The following is a 22,043-nucleotide window of genomic DNA, read 5'->3' as shown; positions in this document are numbered from 1 at the left end:
TCCATAGTGGGAGAGAGCATTAGAAAATTATTGTCTTCACTGGAGCAATATCTTCTGTGCTATGAGAAATACAATTTTGAATCTAGAACTTTTTAAATAAGAGTTTCATTGAGATATAATTCACATCCCATACAATTCACCCATTTAAAGTGTGTAATTCACTGGTTAATTAGGATATTCACAGAGTTGTGCCACTATCATCACACAATCAATATTAGAACAGTTTCCTCACCCCAAAAAAGAAACCCCATACCCATTTTCAGTCACTCTCCATCTCTCCCAAACCAACCCCACCCAGCCCTAGACAATCACAAATCTACTTTCTGTTTCTATGGATTTGCTTATTCTGGACATTTCATATAAATGGAATCATACAATATGTGGTCTTTTATAACTGGCTTCTTTCATGTAGCATATCTGAAAGGGACACCTATGTTGTAGCCTGTATTAGTACCTCATTCTTTTTTATTACTGAATGATATTCCATCTTATGGATATACCACATTTTTTTTAATCCATTCAGCAGATGGACATTTGGGTTGTTTCCAGTTATTGACTATTATGGATATTGCTGCCATGAACATTTATGTACAAGTACTGGGACTTATTTGAAAGAAATGATTCTGTAGTTTCTGTCCTTGTAATAGAGGAGGCCATAGGATCAGCTATGGCAAGAGTATACAGCAGTGCATGCCAGGAAGTGAAAAATAGGCCATCAAGATGAATTTACTGGGAGAATTTAAGGCCAAGTCTAACTACTCATGGGGGACTCAAGCCGGGACAAAAAAGCTTAAAATTACGGTTCTCCTAGACACTGTTAGTTATGGCTTTTTGCTGACCACAGACAATGAAAGTTTGATATTTTGCTGTGTTTGTCTGAAAATTGAAACACACTTTTCCCAACGGTCTATTTCTGGGGACTAGACTTTCTCACTTCTAAAACCTCTCCAGTCCTAGTGTGCTTTTTGAATGGTAAAGACTGGCCACTGTCATTTTTGTCTTGGGTTTTGTTTGTCTGCCTTATTTCCAGGTATAACGGGTTTTCTTTATGAATTTTTCTCTTCTTGTGTTGAACGTTTGACTAATACGTTCATTCTATAGACAATAATGTCTTAGTTCCTGATGAGGAATTTATGAAAAATATCTCAGTCATTGAAGAGAAAGAAACTAAAGCCAATTAATATTGTCAGGTTCTGTCTCTTGGAACTCGAGCGCGATATAGATCAATGTGTCAAGGGCAGATACATTAACCATGTAGACTTCGTTCGAACATTTTATTACAGCAGTGATTATGCACATAAGTTGATGATTTTGTCACATGCCCAGCAGAATTGGTCAAAACTAAGGAAATCTCATCCTGATGGTCTAGGCGCAATGATTTCATTTTGCCCCGATGCTCAGCTGTGATACACTTTCTACAGGACAGATGATGGAAAATATACGATAATTCCCAAGTTCTGGGGTAGCTACAATAATGGCTGGGAGGTTCAAACTGAAGCGTATATAAAGAGGGCAAATATCGAATAATGAATCAGTTTCTAAGCACCATGTATGTGTATTTTCTGCCAAGCTAAGGAAGTCTTAGTAGGTTGCTTTCTTTTGGTAGGAAACTCTAAAAAGGATGGAATGTAGACAGAAAGAAATAAAAATAATAATGAACCCTTTGAATGGGCTAGGCGTAGTTCTAAGAAGGTTGTACGTGTGCAATATAGACCGTACTGGCTCCTTAGTCCTCCTGATGGATCAGCGCTTAGGTCAGTCGCCTAGCCTCAGCAAGGGGCAGAACCTAGTTGTGAATCAAGGTTTTTCTGTTCTAATTTCTGTCCTAAGACCCTGTTCTGAGTCCCTTCTCAGCCCTGGGTGGTAAAAGGCACCAAAAAGGCAATGTGTCAAAAAAGATTATCCTATTTTTCTTTATCTGCTTCAACATCTCTTAAAATGCAGATATTACTAGAAGAAATGGTACATTATTATAAAGTCTCAGTAAGGTTTAAATGACTTATGTAACACCTTTATACTGAGCAAATTTCAGCAGGAAAGGGGTTGGAATTAAGAGCTCTGAATGCATGAAAGGGGGACAGTGTTAAGAGAAAAGGATTAGAAACAAGAGCCTGCGGGGGTTCTGCCAGTTTTACTATTTTGCTTAAGGCAGACCTAAAATATGCATACTTTTACTTCCCACCCTGTGAGCCTCTCCTTAATTAACACTAGTAATGCCAAGGCACATTAATGTCTTTTTCCATCTACTTTAGGGGTATTTTTGACTCTGTGTTTGATAAAATTTTACAGTATAGCTTTAAATATTTTTATTATAATTGAAAAGGCTCTGTGCAGTTGCCAGTTTTTAAAATACTTCATGCTTGCAAAATTTGTCTTTCCTTTTTTTTTGGGGGGGGGGGAACTGCTAATTTGCTAGATTTATAGTTGCTGTAACAGTGCTACATGATTTACTACATTTGCCTGAATCCAGATTGGTGGATATGATTTGACTGCTTTTAATACTGTATGAGGGTAAAGCTGGATTTCTCTGGGCCTAGTCTTTTTAGATGCAGACCTTTGTAGTTGTACGCTTTGTGAAATAGACCCAGTGTGTGCTCATGCTTTGGTGTACAGTGGAATGTATAGTACTGTTAAGAAGACAGTGATCACTGGAAAGTAACCTTCAGGTCTTTACTTCAAAAATACCACGATACGCCTATATAATTACACATAGTAGGCAGGTGACCTACACTGAAAATACTTGCCCTCTAGAAATACGCAAAGATTGTTGTAACGTTCTTTATCATAACTAGCGTGTAGCTAGTTATATATGTAGAGGGGCCAGGTGTTTTCAGCAGGGAGAGGTAAGACCAATTTGATTCCTCTCTTATATCCATTAGTTGATTAGGAAATTTTTTTAATGTAAATTTGTACCTGAACAACCACCTCTATACACCTGATGACATAAAATTAATCAGATACAGCTATATAGTTGTAGAACAGAGGAATTTTTTCAGCTCGAGGTAGAATAAGAAATTAATAATGGATGGGAGACATTTTTTTAGGATGACTGGCTGCAGGAAGAAATTGTGGTGACAGAAGCCGTGTGCAATGAATTTGAATTAATGTTCTTTAGGGAGCTACCAGAGAAATATGATTTACACGATAATCAAGAACGTAAATAGATTCTCTGTGGAGTTGTCATCTGATCGCTGACATGTATTCATCGTGTTGAAATGACTCCATAAATACATGCTAATAATTAGAGAATCATTAGGGGTGAGACGTACATGTATAACTTACTTCAAGAGAAATAAAATATATATTGGTAACAGTATCAATCGACAGCTAAATGTTACAATGAGTAAATCGTGTACTTATGGTTAAGCTTTCAAACAACTCACCATGGAACTGTGCTAAGTATCTCATTGGTCTTTTATGGGAATGATACCCCCTATGTGCTTTGTAAATACTACATCCAAAAAATCTAGCGTTATTTTAAATATAAGAAAATGACTTAATTTATAAGGGCTAAATGGCTTCATGTCCCAACTCCTAACAAAAACATGTCATAACACAGCTCTGTAACCATGACCACATTTATTTAGAAACATTTAGTTAAAGTTCTCTCTCATTCAACCCCTTGAACATCAATTTTACTTGATAAAAAAGAAAGAGCTTGGTTTCCGGCCAGGATGCCTCTTTTGAGCTATTTCTGGCTTTTCGAACCTTTGGCATGACAGCTTGTCCTGCCTCAGAGCTTCAGGAAGAAAAACTAGACCCTTAAAATCAAGTTTGTTATGGAGCTTTAATAGAAGGGTTACGTATGGCATGTATTTGTTTAGGAGAAAGGCACTTGTTTGGCTCATTTAATCCTGTCGTGGTGAATTTAGGTTTGAATGAGTGCTGAGGGAACCTTGCCCATACATCTACGAAATCAACATGTCCTGGTAGGCTTCTGATTAAGATAACATTCGTTCTGGCCTTAGGCACCTTCCTCTGCGTCTCCCATTTATCCAGTGGTAGATAATATATAGAGTGAAAAAGACATACCTGGGCTTTAAAACAAGATGAACAGCTCAGTGGATCAGAAATGGAAAAAAAAAAAAGCAGGGCCTGGTGAGCAGTGTGTGGGCTAAGTTAGTGGGCTTTCACCTCCTGCTGTAGTAACAGGAATCAAAATTCTCCTCCCAAGGTGGAGGCCCAGAGCCAAGCATCTTAAACCAGGGCCCTGCAAAAACGCACCTGGAGAGACACGTACGCACTGAGATTTGAAAGGAAAATGAAAAAGAGCAATTCAGGTGCTGCAGGGGACTACAGCTTATATGCCGCCATGGACCTAATGCATAGAGCCTTGGGAAGAGGCGAGGAGTACCTTTGGGAAGGAGAGCAGCACAACCTTGAACCGTGCCGCCTGGTGATGAAATTAGCAATAATTGCATTCGTATCACTCAGTGTAGGGTCGCTCAATGTAAACTGCCAATATAAGATCAAGCTCTAGACCAGAAGCCCCACTCCCTAGGTGGGAGCAGCCAGAAAACCACTTGACAGAGAGGTGAGTTCAGAAGGTATAAAGGAAAAGACACACACACAAAATATAACAGAAAACATACACCCTATCCCTTTCAAAAATTCCAAAACACATAAAGACTTGCGATAGCTCCTCCAAATTGACCATCAAAAGATTGTTTGTAAGTACATTTAGGATGCTCAAAGATATAAGTAAGGAAATACCATTTATTAACGTAACAAGAAACTAAGCAACAGGTAAAGAACAGATAGATCTGAAAAAGACATGTTTGGAAATAAAAAGTATCATCATTGAAGTTACTAAACTCAATAGGCAGGATAAATTCTAGACTGGACCCAGTCAGAGAAGATAAGGGAATTCAAAGATAATTGTGAGGACTTTGCTATACACAGCACTAAGAGGAAAAGATAGGAAATATAAATGAGGGATGGAGAATTGACCACGAGGTTCTAGAATATACCTAGGAGGAGTTTCAGAAGAAGGAAGCAATATTTGAACCTACAGTAGCTGAGAATCTTCCAGAACTGAAGAAGGATGTGAGTCTTCAAGGGAAATGGTCTCCTGAGAGAAGTTTCAAACATCTGGGAAAGCAAGAAAGGCCTGCATAGAGCAATTGGTATTCTTTACAGCTCAGCTTCGAGAGGCCCTGGCTGATTCAAATCAGCCTTTTCTGTTTTTCACTGGGAAACATAAAAACAGAAATGTAATGTGTGGGATATACCAAACCATGTTTTCTGAACAAAGGCACCTGTAACTAAATAACTCATGAAAGGAGAGCTCTGTGGACAGCTAGACCCAGAGGATCAAGATACCAAGGAAGACCTCTCTAGAAAAAGTAGTCTCCTGTCAGTAACTTTGCGAAAAGTAGGTGGGAAGACAGTAATTGTTTGTTGTACTATCCTAAAAGTCCATGTCTAAGAATGTTTTCAAAAGGAACATCGTGGATGACCCAATCTGGTAGAAAGAAGAATCATGAATAAGAATCTACATAAAAAGGTGTTAATTGGGACATTTCAATGAAAGTGAATTTCTTTTAGTGAATATGAAGATAATTGTTGTTATCAAATGAAACCTTGTGACCATTGGATGCTGCTTAAGTTCACAGAAACATTTGGCTGATTGTCAGTTAAGTGATCAGAAATTAGACTTAATTAATGTGGACAATTACGTACCACTGGTGCACAGCCAGAGGACAGATCTTCAGAACCTGGCTGAGGGTAAACTTATTTTGATAAATCTCTTCTTCTTACTGCTTTGTCAAAGTAGATTGCTATGAAACAAACTGTACACACAACTATCCTTGAAGATTAATGACAGATAGATAGGAGATTATATTCCTGTAGATGAAAAAGATCATGTGCTGATTTCCTGCACGACTTTAAACAAATTCCTAGAAAACTTGTAACATTAGGTATAGGGGAGAGCTTTAAAAAAAAAAAAAAAAAAAAAAAAAGAATAGATTGGCTTTTATTCGGAGATCTGGCATTTGGAAACTGCGCATTTTGGAAGGTATGCCATCCCCCGTGCAACATTCATTCCAGGTATGGAACAACAGGAAATATCTCCCTACTGGGAAACCTGGTCATGAGGTCATCTTTCTCAAACTGGACAATGGGAAAACTCATCTTGCGTACTCACCACTTGCATCTCGTGTCTTCTCTCATAGACATCTCCCACATCCGTGCATAGGGAGTTCTCTCACCTGATGAAATAACATCTGTGAACAAGAGAGAGAAATCTGTCATCTTATTTTGATATTTATCATAACTAGAAGAAAGATATCAAGAGTTCTAATCAGTCACTGGGTATCCAATATCCTCAATTGGAATTGCAGTCTCAGCAATTCTAAAGCAAGAAGGAAATCTAGAAGCCTGAATGTATTGGTGAGAAAAACATAAAAATAAATGATTTAAGCATTCAACCTGAAAAGCTAGAGGAAAAAACACAGTAAATTACAAAACATTATTAATGGACACAAAATGAGACTAGAATAAGTGAAGAGCTTTACCACATTTCTGGGTGTAAAGGCTTAGTAACGTGAAGTCCTTCCCGATTTAATCTATAAAGTCGATGTGATTCAAACGCAAAATTTCAACAAGGATTTTCCTAATATGTAAAGATTTGACACCGAAATCACAGGTAAGATGAAAGGAGTCAGAAAAGCCAGAACAAAGGGGGAGTGAGAGGGCCTATCAGACACTAATTTATTTAAAGCCACAGTAGAATCTGCACAGAGACATACAGATAAACCAATGGAATAGAACAGAGAGCTCAGAAGCACACTTGAGTATTTATGGGGGGGGGGGGAGTAAAATGAGATCATACGCTGATAAAAAGCAGAAAACATGGAGGACTATGTTGAAATTAAACATTTTTGTACAAGATGCCATGAACAGAGTTAAAGATAAGCTACACTAAGATATGGGTAGGAGATAATATTTGCTGTGCACATAATCGACAAAGAATAATCTATCCAGAACTTTAAAGAAATAAACTTTAAAGTAATAAGAAGAAGACAATCCAGTGGGGAAAGGGGTAAAGGAAACATGAAAAGCCAATTAACACAAAAGAAGTTCAATCTCAGCAGTAATCAGGGATGTGCTAATTAAAGTGGACACATCAGATCGGCCAAAACTTAAATGTTCAATAACACTTAGTCTCTGATGAAGATGTGGCCAAATGGAAAACCTCGTTCACTACTGGTGGGAGAGTAAACTGGTGTAAGACCATTTAGGAGAGCAATATGGTGATACGTAGCAATGTTGAAGATGTTGCTAGTACCCAACGATTCCACATCTAGATTTATTCTGTAAACAATCTCTTAAGCAGGTATCCAAGGAGACAGGTAGAAGGAAGCTCATTGCGTCACTGTTTGTACTAGTGCAAAGTTGCAAACAACTTAAACGTCCATTGACAGGAGAATGTTGTTGGCATATTCAAACAATAGAACAATACCTTACAGCAGCTAAAATCATGAACTATTGTGTATCAACATGGCTAAATCTCAAACGGTGTTGAAGGTAAAGAGCAACTCTTAGAATGGTATGTACCTTCTTAAACAAAGTTCTTAAATGTAAAACTTCGGAACGTGCAAAATAATGCTATTAGATTGAATCTTTGTAGGTAAAAAACAGTCAACTATCAGCATCTTTATTAAGTTCACCCTAATATTTATTGGTGGGTACCTTCATGGTAATGAGGGACATGGAATTCAAGATGGCGTTATCTCCTTGGGGGCGATGGTGAGGAGGAACTGATATGGTATTGAGGGGGGTTAGGTAGGGGAATTGAGCCTTAACTGTCATATTTTATTTATTCAAAAAAATGTTGAATATGGCAAATGTTAAATTGCTGAAAGCAGTGTGGTGAGTTCACGGGTACACTCTTCCTATGTTCTTATACATTGCTCTTAAAATATTTGGTGATTTTTTAAAGCAAACCTAAGTGTTGCTAGAGGTCTAAAAATTGTGATTTCTTGACATTATAAAGAAACACTTAGAAAAGATTCAGTTCTTTGCTGCTTACTTCTCTGAACACAGCACTCATAAGGCTTTTAGGATAAAACAAAAGGTTGAAAAGCATCTCCCCTCACACACCGGGCAGACGCTTCAAATTTTATTTTGTTTTCTTAGCATTGCTAAGGTCATAATCATAAAAACCATTCATGAAGTGCCTCTCTTTTGCTTGCTATTGTGTTTGGTGGTGGTCATGTGCATCTCTCTGCCATTTTACATGAAATCTGGTGATGATATTCAACTTTCTTTTTTCTTTTCTTTTCTTTTTTTTTTTTACTTCTTTGATGCCAACAGGAATCTGCAAGCAGAATATGATCGTCTAAAGCAGCAGCATGACCATAAAGGCCTGTCCCCACTGCCGTCCCCTCCTGAAATGATGCCCACCTCTCCCCAGAGTCCCCGGGATGCTGAGCTCATTGCTGAGGCCAAGCTACTGCGTCAACACAAAGGCCGCCTGGAAGCCAGGATGCAAATCCTGGAAGACCACAACAAGCAGCTGGAGTCCCAGTTACATAGGCTAAGGCAGCTGCTGGAGCAAGTGAGGGCCACCATCTCTCTAACATGGGATTTTTACAAAAATTCATTTTCTCCTCTTTAACAAAACCAAAGAACAGAATTCCAAGTCCTTTTTAGAAGTGCAACAAGCATCAATTGGCGGAGTACTTAGTATGTGTCTGGTAAAGTGCTAGATATCAACGGATGTCAGAAGAGGAGGAAAACTATCTTTTTGTATTTGCTCAAGATTGTCTCCTACAAAAATGTTTCCTTTTTGACCAATTTGAAAGTCATCTTGGAAAAATTTCCACTAGCTCTCTAAAAGTGACAATTTTACCTCTCGAAATGGAACTCTTTTTTTGCATTAGTAGTATTTTCTGGTGTACCTACCTGCAGTTTTTTTTTCTTCTTTTCATCCCTAAAACAATTTTTTAAGCCTCCATTGAAAACCTAGCAAGATACTGCATTATAGCAGGGCGTACCTACACGTGGTTCTAGCTTTCTGGGAATTTTTAATTTTGAGACGTATGTTCTCTCCATCTTGTTACTTAATACTTCACAAAAATTTGAATTCTCCCTTATATTTTTGTGGTCTCACACGGTTTAACCGTTCTTATGTGACCTTCTAAATCTTTCAGTTACTTAGTCTAATGAGATTTTATATATCTTGTTCCACTGTAGCTGGAATGTTTTTCAAACTTATCAGGGAGCACAATTCAGATACAAAGATCTTATTCAGATTCAGATACATGGACCTTATCAATAGTAAAATTTCCCAAATTCAACAATCTTGGGAAGGTTTCTAAGTAGGAAAAGCCATAATTTCTGAGTCCTGAGTATCTATAATATTCTTATATTTAAATATTTGTTTGTTATGAAAAATAATTGTTTTCTTTTCGATGCTTTAGCCCCAGGCAGAGGCCAAGGTGAATGGCACAACGGTGTCCTCGCCTTCTACCTCTCTACAGAGGTCAGACAGCAGTCAGCCTATGCTGCTCCGTGTGGTTGGCAGCCAAACTTCAGAATCCATGGGTAAGTATCTGTCTTAGCTATTCTTGATTAAATAGCTAATTATCTAATAGCTAATAGTTATCTCTTAAGGTCTGGAAATGGTGAGATGTTTGCTCAGAGGTTCAAATCATCAGCTAAAGGACGAGGCATTGTCGTAAATGCCTTAGAGGTACAAAGATGACTGGCATAGTCCTAGCCCTCAAAGGGCCGCCATTCAGTCATTCATAACAAGGCAGTGTGGTATTAAGGTTTCATTCATTCTGGACACCAGAGAAGGCCTCATGACGAATTGATGTTTGTGAAGGGTTCTGAAAGATGGAGCAGGAACCAAGCCTACGTTGGAGAAGGAATGGTGTAAATGAAAATGTAGAGATGAGGCGCTTGGGCCAAGGGTGGGAAAGAGCCACTAGTCCAGTTAGTGGAAAGATAGGGTCCAAGCAGGAGGTTGGGGGGAAATAAGGCTGCAGAGAAAGGTTGGTGTCACATTATAGTGACATGAATGTTGGGTGGAGGTGTTTGACTCATTTTGGTCAGTGTCAGGGAGCCATTGAAAATCACATACCACGTAAGACATATCTATAAAGAAATTTCTAAAAAGATGTATTCTGGCAGCTGTATCTGGCCCAAAGTACAACTTTATAGATGGAAAGATCAGTTTGGAGGCAATTGCAAAGGTTTAGTTATGCGAGCTCTGAGGGCCTGGGCCTGAGAGGTGTGAGTGATGGCTTGGGAAGAGATGGCTGTGAGACTATTCTTTGAAAATAGAGTACCCAGGACCTGAGGACTGACTAGAAACTGTGAGGAAAGGAAATGAGGGGAGAGGATTTGGTTGGAAGAAGATAGTGATCCTTTTGACTGTGGACATGTTGCCTTTGAGGAACTGGCAAGTCTTAAGTCATGTCTGGAAAGAAGTTAAAAGAAAGACAGTTCTATAACTGGTGTAAAAGGCCAGGCTGGAGAGATTTGAGAGTGAGCTCCACAGAATTGACAGCTGAAGCATAGGAGATGAGAAATATATAACAAACGTGCTTGGATACTGTGCCTCCCATCTTCCCATTTGGGTGACGGGGTAGTGACAGTGTAGAGGGCAGGGATAGGTTCGAGGAAGAGGTGGGCAAAGAGGTCAAATGCTGAAAAGGACTCACTGGAAGTGAAAATGAATTACAGTTCATTGGATCACTGTAAATGCATTAGCCACTTCTGATAAAGCATTTTCAGCCAAGAGAAGGGAAATTGGAGAATTTCTGTCTTTTCAGTGAAATAAAAGACAGGTAATTTTGAAAATGATGGAGGCTTGAGGAAAGTGAATGTACTTTTAAGGCTTAGGAAGAAGATGAATTTGTTGAGGAAATGGCCCACATGGTCTAGTGTTCTCTGCCTAGAACTGGGTTCTAAGAAAACTGGAGTTCACAAGGCATAAATGCTAAAAGAAGGTCAAAACTAATAAGGCATTTTGTAGTGGTAATGAATTCATTGTTAAAATGGCCATGACAAGGGTTGCCGACCATCTGCTTATTGGTTTTTCCTGCTGTGCTAGGCTAGACAGTAGGGGGTTTTAGGAAGGACAAAATACTCGGTCCATTCCCCTCATTTCTTTTTCTCTCTTAAGGTCCAGCATGAGTTGGCCCCATGCTCTAGACTTCCTTTTCCCTGGGTCCTAAACCGGTTTATACTTGACCCTCTTGATTTTACCTCACAGGAAGGAAGAGACCTGTGACTCCATGATTCCCCACACTTAAAGCTCTCTTGCCTGGTATCGTGGTGTGTTGAGGCATTTATTTGAGAGAGTAGAAGAAAGAGAGGTCAAGTTCCTAACCAAAATTGATGGGACAAAAAGGAAGGGTCAAGGGTGTGAGTGGGTTTTATGGCGGGAGATTAGGGGACCGTGGTCAGGGAAAACAGAAGTAGCCTCCCAGTGAGCTGCGGGAGATGGGTGAGGGGTGCGATTCATGGGGTTGGTAAGGCCAGGGTTGTTGGGCTCCTGCGCATGGTGGTGAGGTCCTTATGAATGGAGAAAGATACTGAGGAAGGTGGATGAGGGCACCGAGGAGGAGAGTGCTAGCAAATCTAATGAACTTCAGGAACCTCACACAGTGGGCAGAGGCATATCCTCCTCCAGAGAAGTCAAACCTCGTAGGAAAGCCAGGTTTCAGTTCTTTTGGGAAGGAAGAGAAAATGTTTGATGTTGTTTTCCTGGCTTTACCACACCTCAGTGATTGAGGGCGATCTCTGCATCAGATTCTGTTTCTCTGCATGAGATCAGAATATAGCTCACGGACTCTGGGGACTGCAAATGATGGCTCAGCACATGAAAAAATATCACATGCCTTTGTAAAGTCTATCAATTCCAAAAACAACTGAGTTTTAGCACCTCTGTTGTTTCCTACTGCAGGATTTGCCCCTTTTTTGAAGGCAGCAAGGCATGTGAAACAGTCCCATATTTTAGTGGTGAGGTTCAGAGCCCTGGGTGCTTAGAAGCATTAATTATTTAGGCCTGTCAACATTGGCAAAGAGGCACTGTGCCCGTGAAACCACCCAAATTAAGGCACCCAGCAGACTGTGGTCCTCATGATTTGTGGAGTAGAGAGGATTGTGGCAGAACTGAACACAAGGACAGAAGTGCTTTCTCCAGTGGCTGAGTTAGACTAAGAGAGAACCTGCGAATATAAAACGGATAGGCTCAGTTGTTAGGTTTGTTCTCTGAAAGGAAGGACTGAATTCAAAGGTGATTTTTTTTTTTCAGCCATATAAGCCAACTGCATTCTTGAAGGATGCACACAGGTATTTAGATAGATGCAGTGTGAGCCTCGTACTTTGAAGGCCTGAGGTGCGATAAGGCTGGGATTTACTGATCCACATTCTGGATAGAGAGTCGCATTCTTTAAATATACAATGACTTTTTAAAGTAAATTATGGGTGAAGTCATACTATGTGATCTGTTCAAATGAGTTGCAGCGCTTCCTCAAATCATGAAATACTTATCGCTGCTAAGTCTCTGTGTGCCATATGTGGGTTCTATACATTTTCTTACTGAGACAGTGTCCTAACGAAGCTTACATTCTATTGGAAATGACAAAGAAATAGAAATTAACAAGTTTATCCTCTTTTGGCTTTCATGAGCTGTACACACAGGAGACTTCTTAACAACTTATCTCTAGTCACTCCTTAATGTCTATCCAATCACTCTTTTTTAAAAGGCATTTTATATTTTCTTTGTACGTTTAATTTAAAATGTTACAAGGTTCCTTAGCTTCTTATTTAGGACAATTTCAAACTTATGGCAGAATTGCAATTAATTCAACACTTTGCCACATTTGCTTTATTTATTTATGGTAACATTAATTTGTGCGTGTGTATAGTTTGTTGGTTTTTTATTTCACTGACCCAATTAGTGATTGTTTCATCCATAATGACACTTCATCCCTAAACACTTCACCATATATCTTCCAAAGTAAGATACGCTCTTACATAACCACAATAGAATTATCGCACTCAGGAAGTTAACACTGATACAATACTGTTAGCTAATATATAATTTCAATTCAGATATCCCCAATTCTGCCAATAATATCCATTATAGCTTTTTATCTTTTTACTCAAGATCCAAGGAAGGGTCATGCTGTGCATTTAGTTGTCACGTCTCTTTGGTCTCCTTTAATCTAGAACACCTCCCTAGCCGTTTTCCACTTTTCATGAGGCTGACATTTTAAAAGAGGTCAGGCCAGTTGTTTTGTAGAATGCTCCTCAATTTGGATTTGCCTGCTTGTTTACTCATGGTTGGACTCAAGTTAAATATTTTCCGCCAGATTACCAGCCCAGACCTCTCTCCTGAGTGTCTTTTGGGTAAAATCATGGATAAAAATATAACCCAACCTGAAATCATGATTAGCCTCTAGGACGTCTGTTCCACTTTTCCAAACTGTACGATGATAGTCATTTTCCACTTTCTTCCTTTGCCTACCTACCTTTTAAGTTTTTTAGCTTCACTGAAGTGTAATTGCTACACAAAAAATCACACATTTAATGTATACATCTTGATGAGTTTGGACACATGCATACACCCATGATACCATCACCACAACCAAGGGACTAAACATATCCATCACCTCCAAAACCAACTCTTTATCTACCTTCCTGAGCTAAGCCCCACCATCACCAATCCAGTCATCAAGGCTTCTCATAAAAAGAGCAAAACTCTTCAGTTTAGCTGCTTCTGCCCAAATTTTAGCCCTCATCATGTGATCAGCTCAATAGACAAGATGTTTGGTCTCTCTCCCTTTCCAAGCCATCTTCCAGATATTTCCAGTTACTCTCCTAACATTCACATTGTGTATTATTCTTCTATTTAAGCATGTTTGCCTACAGAATAAATTCCATTCTTTTTATCCTGGTATTCAAACTCCACCTTCCTCTCCAGCCCAATTTTTTACTGCCTTCAGACATGATCCCCCTGCCTCCATTCGCAGACCTGGTGCTCATCCACACATATCATGCTGCTTCGCTAATCGATGTTGTCAGTCATCTCTGGCCCTGTGCATAGTATTTTCTTAACCGGAAATATATTGGCCCTTCTTTTCACTCAGTTCGTCTTTTAGGGAACTTCATCATGCATTATACAGCTTAATCATGCATTATAGCTTGTAATTTGTTTCATTTTTATAGCTATTAGCATTTTTTTCTTCTCCCTAGAACTCCATAGAGCTTAGTCCTTGCCCTGCAGGAGCTTAAGTCTTGCTCATTTTCTTTCCCATTTGAGTACCTTCCATGCAACAAACATTCAGTAAATTGAATGACTGTTTTAGAAATCAAGCACAATACATCTTGAGTAGATATGGACCAATCCACACCCTTAAGAAATTTAGCTGGAGGTTCTGGTTCAAGACGGCAACGTAAGAGGGTCCTGAACTCACCTCCTCCCACAGACACACCAAATCTGCACCTACACACAGAACAATCCCCTCTGAAAGAAACTCAGGAACTAGCTGAGCGACTCCTACATGTTGAGCAAATGAGAAAAAAACCCACATCGAAACAGGTAGGAGAGGCTGAGCCACAATCTCCGTGTAAAGCCCACCCCTGGCATGGTGACACACAACCAGTGGGAACTCCCAGTTTCTCCCTGAGGAGTGAAAGGTTTGAATCCCACATCTGACACCCCAACTTTTAAGACTTCTACCTGAGTGACTTGACAGGCCTCCAAAATATATAGCTTTGAGGTCAGTGGGGCTTGCATCCATGAGATCTACAAGGACACGGTGAACTAAGAGACAGTACTTAAAGGGCTCACAGGGACTCACCATGGCTAAGCCCCTAGGACACGGTGCAGAGGCAGCAGACTGAAATGCACCCACTCCTTCCGTGAAAGAGGCCTATTTGTTTATTTTTAAAGCTTCAGCCTGAGCAAAAGGCTTCTAATTTAACACAGATATAGTGACTGACTGTAATAACTCTCTAGAGTTCATGGAGACCAGCGGGTGCCATCTTCCCATTCTCCCGCCTTGTTCCAGGACACCAGTGTCTCCCAGAAAGAAGCCTGTGCACACATCTGCTGCTCCAGTTTTTGTGGCTCCTGCCCAGAGGACACATCCCTTGATAACCTGGCTCCAGTGGCCAGTGGGGCTTGTGTTCACGGGTTCAGTGGGATGATAGCAAACAAACAAAAAACCAGTTCTTAAATGGCTATCTCCCCAGGGCTCAGTGCAGAGGGAACAGACAGAAACTCACATCTAGTGTTTCCCTGAAAGAGGTATATTTTCATACGTTAAAAGCTACTGCCCGAGGGTCAGCAGGACCAGTCACCCTGCATCTTGGTGCTGACTGAGATCCTCCCCTTTGGGACACTCACAGATCTTGGCACACCCTCAACTACTGGGACCACTAAGAGCAAAGAGAGTTGCATGGACAATCAACAAAGGTTTGAGAGATGACTTAAGAGCTAGGGCAGGGTTAAAAGATAACGCTCATCTCCTACGTAAAAGAATGGAAGAGGTGGCTGTTTTGTCTAATGCATGGTAACCAACACAGAGAGTCAAGGAAAGTGAAGAACTAGAGAAATATGTTCCAAATGAAAAAACAAGATAGAACCTCAAAAAAGACCTTAATGAAGTGGATATAAGTGATTTACCTGATAAAGAGTTTAAAACAATGGTCACAAAGATACTCATCAAGGTCAGGAGAGCAATGCTTGGACAAAGTGAGAATTTCAACAAAGAGACAGGAAATATAAGAAGGTACCAAGTAGAAGTCACAGAGCTGAAGAGTACAATAACTTACTTAACTGAAAAATACACTCGAGACGTTCAACAGCACACTAGATGAATCAGAAGAAAACATCAGTGAACTCAAAGACAGGGCAGTAGAATTCGTTCATCAGAGGAGCAAAAAGAAAACACAGTTAAGATAGCTTAAGGGACTTATGAGACACCATCAAGAAGACCAATATTTGAATTTTACAGGTCTCAGAAGGAAAAGAGAGAGAGAAAGTGGCAGAAAACTTTCCTAACCTGAGGAAGGAATAAACACCCAGATCTAGAAGCCCAGAGAGTTGCAAATAAGAGGAATTAAAACAGACCCACAGCAAGGCAAAAACAACTTGTTACATACAAAGGGAACCCCCATAAGACTAGCAGCAAATTTTTCAGCAGAAGCTTTGCAGACCAGGAGGGAGTTTCATGATATATTCAAAGTGTTGAAGAAAAAGACTCCAATGAGGAAAACTCTAGCCAGCAAGTCGTCATTCAGAATTCAAGGAGAGAGAAAGAGTTTTCCAGGCAAGCAAAAGCTAAAGGAGTTCAGCACCACTAGACCAGTCTTACAAGAAATGTTCAAGGGACCTCTTTAAGCTGAAACAAAAGGGCACTAATTAGTAACAAGAAAACTTACTTATGAAAGTAGAAATCTCATTAGTAAAAGTAAATATATAGTTAAGTTCAGAATAATCTAATGTAGTGGTAGTGGGTTAATCACTTATGTATCTAGTATGAAGGTTAAAAGACAGAAGTGGTAAAAATAACAATAACTACAATAATTAGTTAAGGGATACACAAGATAAAAAGTAAACTGACATCAAAAACAACACGTGTGGAGGGAAGCGTGAAAATGTAGAGCTTTAGGATGTATTCAAACTTAGTTGTTATCAACTTAAAATAGACTGTTATAAATAATGTTTTATGTAAGCCTCATGGTAACCACAAAGGAAAAAACCTATAGATACACAAAAGAGAAAGGAATCTAAGCGTACAACTATAGAAAATCAACAAATCACAAAGGGGGAGAGCAAGAGAAGAAGAAAGGGGGAGAGGAACTACAAAACAGCCATAATACAATTTTTTAAATGGCACTAAGTACATACCTATGAAAAATTAAATGTAAATGGACTAAATTCTCAGTCAAAATACATAGAGCAGCTGAATGGATAAAATAACAAGACTCATCCATGCTGCCTACGAGAGACTCACTCACTTCAGATATAAGGACTCACACAGACTAAAAGTGAAGGCATGGAAAAAGATATTCCATGCAAGTGGAAACCAGAAGAAAGCTGGGGTAGCTATACCTGTATCACACAAAATAGACTTTAAAACAAAGAAAGACTGTATTAAGAGACAAAGGAGGGCATTACATGATGATAAGGGGGTCTATCCAACAAGAGGATATAACATTTGTAAATATATATGCACCCAACATAGGAGCACCTAAATAAAGCAAATATTAATCGACCTAAAGGGAGAAGTGGACAGCAATACAGAAATAGTAGGGGATTTTAATAGCCTACTTTCATCAATGGATAGATCATCCAGACAGAAAATCAATAAGGAAACATTGGACTTAAACGACATGTTGGACTAGATGGACTTAACAGATATATAGACAACATTCCATGCAAAAGCAATAGAATACACATTTTTCTCAAGCTCACATGGAACATTCTCCAGGATTGATCATATTTTAGGCCACAAAACAAGTCTTAATAAATTTAAGAAGACAGAAATCATGTCAAGCATCTTTTCTGCCCACAATGGTAAGAAACTAGAAGTTACAAGAAAACTGGAAAATTCACAAATATAGGGAGATTAAACAACATGCTACTGAACAACTAATGTGTCAAAGGAGAATCAAAAAATACCTGAGACAAATGAAATGGAAACACAATATACCAAAATTTATAGGATGCAGCAAAAGCAGTTCTAAGAGGGAAGTTTCTAGTGATAAATGCCTCCATTAAGAAACAAGAGAAATCTCAAACAACTTTATACATCAAGCAAGTAGTAAAAGAAGAACAAACAAAGCCCAAAGTTAGTGGAAGGAAGGAAATAAAGATCAGAGCAGGGGCTGGCCCAGTGGTGCAGTGGGTAAGTGCACACGTTCCGCTTCGGCGGCCCAGGGTTCGCCGGTTTGGATCCCGGGTGCGGACATGGCACCGCTTGGCAAGCCATGCTGTGTTAGACGTCCCACATATAAAGTAGAGGAAGATGGGCACGGATGTTAGCTCAGGGCCAGTCTTCCTCAGCAAAAAGAGGAGAATTGGCAGTGGATGTTAGCTCAGGGCTAATCTTTCTCAAAAAAAAATTTTGAAAAAAGATCAGAGCAGAAATAAGTCAAAAAAAGACAATAAAAAAGATCAATGAAACGAAGAGCTATGTTTTTGAAAAGATAAATAAACTGTTAGCTAGACTCACAGGAAAACAAGAAGACTCCGATGAATAAAATCAGAAATGAAAGAGGAGATGTTACAGTGGATCCCACAGAAATACAAAGGATCATAAGAGACTATTATGAACAATTATATGCCAACCAACTGGACAACCTAGACGAAATGGATGAATTCCTAGAAACATACAACCTACCTAGACTGAATCATGAAGAAATAGAAAGCCTGAACAGATCAATTACTAGTAAGGAGACTGAAGCAGTAATCAGGAACCTCCCAGCAAAAAAAATGTCCAGGACCAGATGGCTTTACTGGTGAATTCTGCCAGACATTCAAAGAAAAATTAATACCAATCCTTTTCTAACTCTTCCAAAAAAATAAGAGGAGGGAATATTTGTAAACTAGTTTTACGAGGCCAGCATTACTCTGATACCAAAACCAGACAAGGGCACCACAAGAAAACAAAATTACAGGCCAATATCTGATGGACATAGATGTAAAAAACCTCAAGAAATATTACAAACCAAATTCAACCATAGATTAAAAGGATCACACACCATGATCAAGTGGGGATGTATTCCAGGGATGCAAGGATGGTTCAACATCCACAGATCAATCAATATGACATACCACATTAACACAATGAAGGATAAAAATCATGTGATCATCTCAATAGATGAAGAAACAGCATTTGACAAAATTCAGCATCCATATATTATACAAACTCTCAACAAAGTGGGCATAGAGGGAGCATACGTCAACATAATAGAGGCCATCTGTAACAAGCTCACAGCTGACATCATACTCAACAGTGAAAAATTGAAAGCTTTTCCTCTCAGATCAGGAACAAGACAAGGATGCCCACTCTTGCTCCTTTTATTCAACATAGTACTGGAAGTCCTAGCCAGAGCAATCAGGCAAGAAAAAGACATACATAAAAGGCATCCAAATCAGAAAGGAAGAAGTAATGCTGTTACTATTTGCAGATGACATGATCTTATATAAAGAAAACTTCCAAGACTCCACCAAAAAGCAGTTAGAACTCAATGAATTCAGTAAAGTTGGAGGGTACAAAATCAATATACAAAAATCTTGTGTTTCTATACACTAATAATGAACTATCTAAAAGAGAATTTAATAAAATAATCCCATTTACAATTGTATCAAAAAGTAAAATGCCTAGGAATAAATGTAACTAAGGTGGTGAAAGACACTGTACACTGAGGGAAGAAATTGAAGAAGATACAAATAAATGGAAAGACATTTTGTGCTCATGGATTGGAAGAATTAATATCGTTAAAATGTCCGTACTGCTTAAGACAATCGACAGAGTTGATGCAATCCTTATCAAAATTCCAATGGCACTTTTCACAGAAAGAGAATAAATAATCCTAAAATTTGTGTGGAACCACAAAAGAACCCAAATAGCCAAAGCAATCTTGAGAAAGAAGAACAAAGCTAGTGGTAAGATGCTCCCTGATTTCAAACTACGTTACAAAGTCATAGTGGTCTAAACAATGTGGTATTGGCATAAGGATGGACAGATAGATCAAGGGAACAGAATAGAGAGCCCAGAAACAAACCCACACATATATGGTCAATTAACTTATGACAAAGGAGCCAAGAATATTCCGTGGGAAAGGGATAGTGTCTTTGATAAATGGTGTTGGGAAAACTGGATATCCACCTGCAAAAGAATGAGACTGGACCACTGTCTTACACCATACACAAAAATCAAAGCAAAATGGATTAAAGACTTGAACATAAGATCTGAAACCAAAAATCCCCTAGAAGAAAACATAGGCAGTAAGCTCCTTGACATTGGTCTTGGCAATGATTTTTTGAAGTTGACACCAAAAGCAAAGACAAGAGAAGCAAAAATAAATAAATGTGACTACATCAAATAAAAAGCTCTGTATGGCAAAGGAAACCATCAATAAAATAAAATGGCAACCTATGGAATGGGAGAAAATATTTGTAAATCATCTATCTGGTAAGGAGTTAATATCCAAAAAATATAAAGAACTTGTACAACTCAATAGAAAAAATTCTGATTAAAGAATGGGCAGAAGATCAAATAGACATTTTTCCAAAGAAGACATACAGATGGCCAACAGGTACATGAAAAGATGCTCAACATCACTAATCATCAGGTAAATGCAAATCAAAACCGCAGTGAGATATCACTTCACACCTGTTAGAATGGCTGTTATCAAAAAGACAAGACATAACAAGTGTTGGCAAGGATATGGAGAAACGGGAACCCATGTGCACTGTTGGAGGAACGTTAATTGGGCAGCCACTATGGAAAACGGTATGGAGGTTCCTCAGAAAATTAAAAACAGAACTACCATGTGATCCAGTAATTCCAGTTCTAGATATTTATTGAAAGGAAGCAAAATCACTATCTTGAAAAGATATCTGCAGCCCCATGTTCATCGCAGCATTATTCACAATAGCCAAGACATGGAATCAATCTAAGTGTCTATCGATGGATGAATGAAGAAAGAAACTGTGATGTGTGTGAGTGTGTGATAAAGAAGATGCACCTGCACAATGGAATATTATTCAGTCATAAAAGAGAAGCAAAGCCTGCCATTTGTGACAACGTGGATGGCCCTTGAGGGTATTATGCTAAGTGAAATAAGTCAGACAGAGAAAGGCAAATACTCTATGATCTCACTTTTATGTGGAATCTAAAAAAACCAAATATATAGATAAAGAGAACAGATTAGTGGTTTCCAAAGGTGGAGGGGGGTGGGCAAAATGGGTGAAGATGGTCAAAAGGTACAAACTTCCAGTCATGCGATAAATAAGTCCTGGGGATGTAATGTACAGCATGGAGACTGTAGTTAACAATACTGTATTGTATATTTGACAGTTGCTAGGAGAGTAAATCTTAAAAGTGACCGTCACAAGAAAAAAATGTGTAGCTATGTTTGGTGATGAATGTTAACTAAACCTATTGTGATAATTTGCAGTATAGACATACTTTAAATCATTATGTTACACACCCAAAACTAATACAATGTTGTATTTCAATTATATCTTAATAAAAATAAATAAAAAAGAATATTAGCTACTAATTTCAATATCTTTCACCATCATTCAACACTGACCAGCTGATAATCAGCATCATCAATGTATACCATAATATATTGAAAAACTGGCAGCATTTGTATGTAAAATTGAAACCATCTACCTTAAATTATAATTTTAAAACGTAATCAAAGCTAAATATCAGGTACTGGATAAATCATTTTTTTTCTTCTGAAAAACTGGAGAAAGGCGGAAAAGACATAAGTAATAAGGTAATCACACATCAAGTTGGAAATTGGCTAAAAAACATATTATGTGATTTAAATGAGTAATACAAAGAAAAATAATGGTGGGCATAGTTGGTTATACACAGCTGCTCTTTTAAGAGAAAATACTTTTCTAGTACATAGCTCCCTTCTGTAGAAAGAGAACATAGTTTGCTTAGGTGTAAGCAGAACCACAGGCATAAGGATCCTTGAATCTCTTCTGCAGAAGGCAACATAGGTTTTGGCTAAAGTCACTTTTTAAGCAAGTAGGACCATTACCATTTGAATTGAGGAAAGGGAAGTGAGTCAGATGAGATTTCCCGTCAAAAAAACCTAGAATCATGGTGAGTTTCAGAAGACTTTAAAGAATATCTTGCCCATAGCAAATCATCCCATTTCTTTTTTTCTCAGATTAAATTGAGTCCTCTTACTTCTTTTTCTTCACTTCAGCAGTGTCTACCATATCATGCTATATCACGGCACTATTTTAACTTTGACTGTGTCTTTCCTTATTTTGAAACATTCATTTTTAAGATGTTTCAGTCATTTCTTTGGAC

The 22,043-nt window shown here is 38.7% G+C and overlaps 1 protein-coding gene across 16 annotated transcripts in view; it reads left to right on the top strand.

The window, feature by feature from the left end:
* DMD (dystrophin) overlaps positions 1 to 22,043 on the top strand; it is a 2,265,680-nt gene that overhangs the window by 2,223,974 nt on the left and 19,663 nt on the right. For all 16 annotated transcript variants that reach the window (XM_070503127.1, XM_070503123.1, XM_070503121.1 and 13 more), the window contains 2 exons: positions 8,320 to 8,563; positions 9,429 to 9,552. In XM_070503127.1, the coding sequence (XP_070359228.1) occupies positions 8,320 to 8,563; positions 9,429 to 9,552 (368 nt within the window). The remainder of the gene's footprint in view (positions 1 to 8,319; positions 8,564 to 9,428; positions 9,553 to 22,043) is intronic.

This window comes from Equus asinus, chromosome X (genome assembly GCF_041296235.1).
Source record: "Equus asinus isolate D_3611 breed Donkey chromosome X, EquAss-T2T_v2, whole genome shotgun sequence".
Classification (NCBI taxonomy): Eukaryota; Metazoa; Chordata; class Mammalia; order Perissodactyla; family Equidae; genus Equus; species Equus asinus.
Note: the sequence above shows the minus strand (reverse complement) of the source record. Positions and strands in the feature narration are given on the sequence as shown.